The sequence below is a fragment of the Mus caroli genome, unplaced genomic scaffold (genome assembly GCF_978045245.1).
Source record: "Mus caroli unplaced genomic scaffold, Mus_caroli_1 scaffold_2, whole genome shotgun sequence".
Classification (NCBI taxonomy): domain Eukaryota; kingdom Metazoa; phylum Chordata; class Mammalia; order Rodentia; family Muridae; genus Mus; species Mus caroli.
The window spans coordinates 150111949-150119408 of NW_028227257.1; the positions used below are offsets into that span (position 1 = coordinate 150111949).

Genomic DNA, 7460 nt, shown 5'->3' on the forward strand with positions numbered 1-7460 from the left:
AATGCACCTTAATTCTCATGTGTTCTATGTGTATTTACACTGAGTATGCATGTATCCACACGTGCTGTCTGTGTGTGTGTGTATGTGTATAGATCAGAGAACAACCTGTAGGTGTCTGTTCTCTTCCTTTGCCATAGGGTCCTAAAGATTGAACTCAGTGTCTTAGTCAGGGTCTCTATTCCTGCACAAACATCATGACCAAGAAGCAAGTTGGGGAGGAAAGGGTTTATTCAGCTTACTCTTCCACATTGCTGTTCATCACTAAAGGAAGTCAGGACTGGAACTCAAGCAGGTCAGGAAGCAGGAGCTGATGCAGAGGCCAAGGAGGGATGTTCTTTACAGGCTTGCTTCCCTTGGCTTGCTCAGCCTACTCTCTTAAAGAACCCAAGACTACCAGCCCAGAGATGATCCCACCCACAAGGGGTCTTTCACCCTTGATCACTAATTGAGGAAATGCCTTACAGTTGGATCTCATGGAGGCATTTCCTCAACTGAAGCTCCTTTCTCTGTGATAACTCCAGCTGTGTTAAGTTGACACAAAACTAGCCAGTACACTCAGGTCACAGGGCTTGGTGGCAAGCCTCGACCTCCTGAGCCAGCTCAGCAGCCCAGTTCTTCTTACTCTGCCTGTCCCTTTTCTCAGACACTGGTGACATCAAGATGCCTTTCATTGGACCTCGGCCAGAGCCAGGCAAGTGATCAAGTCATAGATGAAGACTGGCTGGAGAGACGGCTCAGCCATTAAAGGCTAGGCTAGGGGAAGATGCTGAGGCCAAGGCCAGAAGGACCACATCTAGATTCACCTGTTGCATGGGGCTTGTATTCTGCCCTCTCAGTTCCACTGACGCTCTAGTCTGGGGACCTTCAAAGTAATCCTATTTGGAAGAAGGGTCTTGTAGATGTCAGGAGGCTAAACTACTGCTATTCTGGATCAGGGCAGCCTCCAAATCCAAGGGTTGGAGCCACTGAGGAAGAGAAGTGACCTGGACAAAGGCACAGACCAGGAAACCACGATGCCCAGTCTTTATGGTGCTGGGTATGGAACGCAAGGCATTCTGCTGGGTGAGCCAACTCCCAGTTCCAAAGGGGAACTTTTTTTTTTCCCCCATGAATAGGGATGTTTTGCTTGCATGGCCATCTGTGCATCACTTTTGTGCCTGTGCCCACAGCGTCCAGAAGAGGGCACCAGATCCCCTTAGCCTAGAGTTATGGATGGCTGTGAGCCACTATGAGGGTGTTGGGAGCTGAACCTGGGCTGATCAAGATCTCTCCAGTAACCTGACACCCTCCACCCAACTCCTCTCCCCCTCTTGGAGATAGGGCCTCACTATGTAGTCCTGGCTGGCTAAGAACAGAACCTAGGTCCTTTGCAAGAGCAGCCAGTATTCTTAATAGCTGAGCCATCTCTCCAGCCCCTGTACAGATTTTTCCCCATTATTCCCTTTTTTTTTTTTTTTTTTTTTTTTTTGGCTTTTCGAGACAGGGTTTCTCTGTATAGCCCTGGCTGTCCTGGAACTCACTTTGTAGACCAGGCTGGCCTCGAACTCAGAAATCCGCCTGCCTCTGCCTCCCGAGTGCTGGGATTAAAGGCGTGCGCCACCACACCCGGCCCATTATTCCCTTAACAACCCAATAAACAATGACCAACTTGGTATTTACTCTGTTGGGTGCAGAGTCACATAGAGCTGAATTAGGTCATGAGAGGAGCTGTGTACCCATTCTGTGTAAGATCCGTGGCCACTGGGTTTGGTGTCCTGGGCTATCCCGGAACCAAGCCTGTCATCCCAACACTTGAGAAGTGGAGGCAGGAAGGCTCTTGTTTAAAACAAAGAAGAAATTTTGTTCCAAGCCAGTAACTCTATGGCAGATGGCAGGTACCAAGCAGAGAGAACACAAGCCCCCATAAGGGATTGGAGCTATGTCTATGATGGTGCAGCCTCAGGACCACTGACACCTCCCCATAACTGACCTATTTAGAGTCATCAGGGCCTTGCCGCAGGACTCAAAGTTGCAGCCACTCAAATTTGTGTAGGGGGACCCTACCTGGTACAGTCCTTTCTGCTATGCCACAGCTGCCTCCCTGCTCAGGGTCTAGGCAAGTGATATTATGCCAATTTTCCAGACCAGGACATGAAGGTTCACTGAGTCCCTCCAGTGAAAAGCGGGAAAAGTGGGCAGCCTGTTTGGCTAGGCGTCAAGGGACAGAGAATAAGGAACTGCCCCCAGCGTCTGTGGGGAAGAGTTGGGGTGCAAGATCCTCATTACGCCACTTGGTCTACACAGTGGAGAAACTGAGATGGTTGCAGCCTTTCCTTAGAGAGTGGCCAAAGTCAAGTAGGCTGCAGAAAGTAGTGTTCAGGCTCCGAACAGGGCCTGTGTCACCTCGGATTGGAGCCAGTCAGTAGCGGGGCCGCACGCCCCGTCGGAGCTCAGACGCCCTTCAGCAGCCTCGCGGGGAATTTCAGTGCGGGGCAGAGCCGGGCAGTGATGATCGCCGCGAGGTCCTCCCCGGCGGCAGGGGGCAGTGTGACTGCACATGCTCCTCCAAAGGCCCGCACGGACCGGAAGTAGGAGTGGTAGGATAACTTCCGGTGCGGAACTGCAGCCTGGGAGGATTGCTCACGGGCGCGGGGTCTGAACCGGTAGATTAGGAGGTGGTGGCGAGTGGGTGTCGGGACACGCGGCCGACGCCATGCCGTTCCTGCACGGCTTCCGCAGGATCATCTTCGAGTACCAGCCCCTGGTGGACGCCATCCTTGGCGCCCTGGGCATCCAGGATCTGGAGCGGCAGGAGCCCCTGGATGAGTAAGTCGCTGCGGTCCTCTGTGGTTGTCGCAGCGGGAGTGGGAGCTGCGTGGCCGCGAGCTCGAGTTCCAGCCTGAGGCGGGCTCGGAGCGTCTTGCAGGGCAGAAGACCCGGGCCTCGGCTCCGCTCCCTGTGCATGGATGCTGGAGGAGACGTCCTGGCTGGAGCCGACCGCGCTTTCCGCAGACAGCAGGCCTCTCCGAGAGCCTCTGGGGAAGCAAGCCGGTGTGGTCCGTGTGCCCTGTGCAGATGGGTACTCGGAGCGCTACGCCTTCGGAGTGCTTGTGCTACAGAGACAAGCGAGCACCCAGACCGGCATCGCGGTGTGAGAGGCAGGGAGTAGGGTGGGGCAGAGGAATAGCATTGGGGGAGTCGTGAGCCGGCATTGCAGGCTAGCAGTCTCACCAAGGATGTCTTTTCTAAACCACATCAGCCCTTTCCTCTGCGGCCTACTCTGTAAATGCTGTGCCAGGCGTTTTTAAGAACTCGGAGGCGGGGCCGCAGGGCTACACAACAAGGCGCTACTGCCCTCCTTTGGCGGAGCCCAGCATATTCAGGAGGGCTGCCCCAGATAAGCGTTTTGTGTCCGGGCGTTGGTCAGATCTTAGGGCCCACCTGTTGCAAGAGGTCTGGTGGGTGAGATTAGGGCGAAGAGCAAGTGAGGCGCGTCGTGGCCAGGTGACTCTGAAGGTGGTGTTTGGGCTGTTGTCAGAGCTGGGGTAACATATGCTGAAGGAAGGCTTTGAAATCACTTCATGCTTTTGACCAAGAAAGAGTTGTGCCCCACAGAGCATGCGCAGCTTGTGTGGATGATTGTGGAAGGGCACACAGGCTAGGGCCACTGGCCCCCGTGAGTTCCCACTTTCTCTGTTCTGCCTCTTGGTGCACAGTTATGCTTCCAGTGAGGAGAGCCGGATCCTGGTCCTCACGGAGCTGCTGGAGCAGAAGGCTCACTCTCCATTCTACCAGGAAGGCGTGAGCAATGCGTTGCTGAAGATGGCTGAGCTGGGCCTGACTCGGGCAGCTGCTGTCCTTCTGCAGAGTGGGGCCAACCTCAATTTTGAAGGTCAGCAGCATCCTGAGGGGTGGGGTGAGCAGGACTAGGCAGCCAGGCCCAGCCACTGCTTTCCCTCCTGTCTTTGGGGTGACTTCCCTTGTTCTTTTCCTGTGGGTGTCTTTCTGGGGGCTCTTAGCGCCTCTACTCCCACATCTTCCAGATCAATCCTTCTACCATGTAGAGAATACACTGGCAGTGCCCAGAGCTAAGGGAAGGTGATTTTCTCTGCTCTGAGCTGTCCTGCAGGTTTTGCTCTGGCCCTAGAGGTGGGAAGATAAGCCACACTGGGCATCTGTTACAGCTGGCTGCATAGGTTCCTTAAGCATCAGGAATGATGAAGGGCCAGCCACCTGTCCTGCTGTCACCCCTAGGAGGTAGGAGACAGGTAGGGCTGCCCATGAGCTTGTGGGGACTGACCCCCACACAGGCCTTCATGCCTTTCATTGGAAAACAGGCTTAGAGACTACAGGGAACTTGGGAATCCTACAAGCTACAGATGCTGGGGAGGGGTGGTTTCCAAAGCCCATCCACATTATGGTCAAAGGGCCTGGCTATGTGACACATGCAGAAGGCTGAGGCAGAAGGATCTCTAGTGGTCTTGTGCTACCTAGCAAGGTCAGGGCTGCCAGAGCTAGGTAGTAGGGACCCTGGCTCAAGAGACAAAGACTGGGATGGAGAGATGGCTCAGAGTGTTAAGAGCACTAACTGCTCTTCCAAAGGTCCTGAGTTCAATTCCCAGCAACCACATGGTGGCTCACAACCACCTGTAATGGGATTTGGTGTCTTCTGGACAGCTACAGTACACCCATATAAATAAAATCTTTAAAAACAAACAAAGGCTGGCTGTGCTGCTAAGCTAGAGCACGCAGCCACACTGCATTCTCCTCAGGAACAGCCCTGAGGGGGAAATAAGCGGAAAGGATACAGATGAGCTGTAGCCTACGGGAACACACCAGGACAATGCAGATGAGCTGTAGCCTACGGGAACACACCAGGACTTGATCTACACACCTGAGAAAAGGGTGCTGGGAGAGGCTCCGAGGCTAGCTCCCGAACCTTCAAGAACAGACAAACCTGAACTTCTTTGCCTTCAGACCCTGTTACCTACTACACAGCCCTGCACATTGCTGTCCTGAGAAACCAGCCTGACATGGTGGAGCTGCTGGTGCGCCACGGGGCTGACATCAACAGGAGGGACCGGGTAAGGGCCAGCTCCAGGCTTGGGCATGTTTGGTACGTTTACCAAAGAGCCTTGCAGGCTCCAGGCAACATGGCTGCTGTCCCCTTTGGCTCAGATCCATGAGAGCAGCCCCTTGGATCTGGCCAGTGAGGAACCCGAACGCCTGCCCTGCCTGCAGCGCCTCTTGGATCTTGGAGCAGATGTCAATGCAGCTGACAAGAATGGTAAGAGAGACGCTGAGAGGTTTTAAGAGCACTGCTGCTCTTGCAGAGGACCCGGCTCAGTTCCCAGCACCCACGGGGCAGCTCACAACTGTCTGTAAATGTAGTGCCAGGGGATCTCGAGACCTCATATCACACACAAACATACATCATGCAGGCAAAACACTCATACATAAAATAATAAAACTTAAGTGCTGGGGTAGAGGGCTGGCCATCCCTGGGGCTGGGTACCTGTTAAGGGTTCAGAAAAGACAGGCCAAGTGTCTGGGTGCTGGCCCCAGTCGATGGCATGGCCACACCTGGCATACGGGCAGAGGGTGGCAGCCTGCCTGAGTCCAGCACCCAGCGACTCTGGAGAGAGTGTGGTCACTGTCTGCACACTGCCCCAGGAGGCATCTTTAAGAGGTGAGTATACCCAGCGTCTGTGTGTGGATGCAGGCGGGTCTTGACCTTGCTTGGCCCTCTTATTCCTGTTTTTGTGTGGATGAAATCAAGCCAGCAGCTCTTCCCTCAGCCTGAGAATCCTGCTTCCACCCTCCTCTGGGCCTCACCTCCCTCTGCTTTGTAGGGAAGACAGCTTTACTTCACGCCCTGGCCAGCAGCGATGGCGTGCAGATCCACAACACAGACAACATCCGGCTCCTCCTGGAGGGAGGTGAGGGCCCCTGTCCACCCATAGCTGCTGCTGCTGCTCCTCACCTCCCACCCCCACCCCACACATCTACACCATTGTCTGGTAAGGGCTGCTGGTCAGCTCTCATTTCTGTTCCCATGGCTCTTCCAGGGGCAGACGTCAAGGCCACCACCAAGGATGGGGACACTGTATTCACCTGCATCATCTTCCTGCTCGGTGAGACTGTCTGTGGGGACAAGGAGGAGGCCCCGATGATCAACCGCTTCTGCTTCCAAGTCACGCAGCTCTTGCTGGCCCACGGTGCCGACCCCAGCGAGTGCCCGGCCCATGAGTCCCTCACGCACATCTGCCTCAAGAGCTTCAAGCTGCACTTCCCGCTCCTCTGCTTCCTGCTGGAGTCTGGAGCCGCCTACAACTGCTCCCTGCATGGTGCGTCCTGTTGGTCTGGCTTCAACCTCGTTTTTGAGAGGCTCTGCTCGCACCCGGGCTGTGCCGAGGACGACAGCCACATTGAGCTTCTGCATAAGGCTGAGACCGTGCTGGACCTCATGGTGACCAGCTCCCAGAGGCTGCAGCTGCCTGAGAACCTCAACATCCACCCAGTGGGTAGCCTGGCAGGGAAGATCCAGGCCCTTCATGCCTCCCTGAGGCAGCTCGAGAGCTACCCGCCACCTCTCAAACACCTGTGCCGGGTGTCCATCCGGCTGTGCCTGCGACCGTGGCCTGTGGACACCAAGGTCAAAGCACTGCCCTTGCCTGACAGGCTCAAGTGGTACCTGCTCAGTGCACACAGTGATACCCAAGACACTTGCTGACAAGTCCCAGGGTGGAATGATCTGCGGTACCTGAAACCAGCCTGAGGATAGAACTGGTACCTATAATGGCCTTTGGGGGAGGGGTCCCTTTTATCTGGGAAAGGCCTGCCCTTTACTGCTATGAAACCATTAGGGTGGTGCCCTGGAGGCCAAAGGCATGGAAGGCTGCTCCAGGGAGATCCCCACCCCCCTCCCTCTCAGTGTTTCACAATGGGAGGGGCCAGTGCAGAGGGGATACAGCTGCCCTCTGTATTAGGAGCTGACCCTGGCTGTGCACAGGGAATGAGGCCCAGGCCCCTCAGAGCCCTGGAAGCTGTGGTTGGCCCCATGGGGGAGGTTCCCAGAACCAGTGCCAAAAATCCTGGGCCATCCAGTAAGGCCCTACCCATTTATTCTGCCACCTTGGGTCTCATGATGCCTTTGAGGAGCTGGGGACAGAACTGAGGCTGCCACAGGCTGGTCTTCTGGGTTAGAGGCCTGCCCAGTCCTGTGGTGGTCAGGGCTCTGGCATTGTGGTTGGTGGTAGCTCTGCTCACGCCATACCCAGGTCTCCGGGCTGGTGCCTTCTGTTTAAAGGCATCACGAGCACGGCAGGATTTGTGAGGGGCCCAGAAGACACTGCTGAGGCCAAAAGCTGGCTCCACTCTAGTGCCAAGCCCTCACAAGATCTTCGCAGTTAGCTTTTGGGAATGAGCAGAGACGATTAAATATATTTATAAGATTAAACTCTGTGTCTTTATATGACAAT

General features: G+C 55.2%; 1 protein-coding gene across 1 annotated transcript; it reads left to right on the forward strand.

The window, feature by feature from the left end:
* The first annotated feature begins 2491 nt into the window (after positions 1-2491).
* On the forward strand, positions 2492-7438 carry Asb6 (ankyrin repeat and SOCS box containing 6). The gene is made up of 6 exons (XM_021151120.2): positions 2492-2805; positions 3696-3871; positions 4957-5063; positions 5158-5266; positions 5832-5918; positions 6048-7438. The coding sequence occupies exons 1-6, from the start codon at positions 2693-2695 to the stop codon at positions 6710-6712; spliced, it is 1257 nt and encodes a 418-aa protein (XP_021006779.1). The 5' UTR covers positions 2492-2692; the 3' UTR covers positions 6713-7438.
* Positions 7439-7460: the final 22 nt, after the last annotated feature.

What these genes read in the sequence shown, in the direction of transcription:
- Asb6 (XM_021151120.2), top strand. Translation starts at nt 2,693, where the DNA reads ATGCCGTTCCTGCACGGCTTCCGCAGGATCATCTTCGAGTACCAGCCC. An exon ending in CAATGCAGCTGACAAGAATG is followed by an intron (nt 5,267 to 5,831) that starts GTAAGAGAGACG and finishes TCTGCTTTGTAG; the next exon opens with GGAAGACAGCTTTACTTCAC. An exon ending in CCGGCTCCTCCTGGAGGGAG is followed by an intron (nt 5,919 to 6,047) that starts GTGAGGGCCCCT and finishes TGGCTCTTCCAG; the next exon opens with GGGCAGACGTCAAGGCCACC.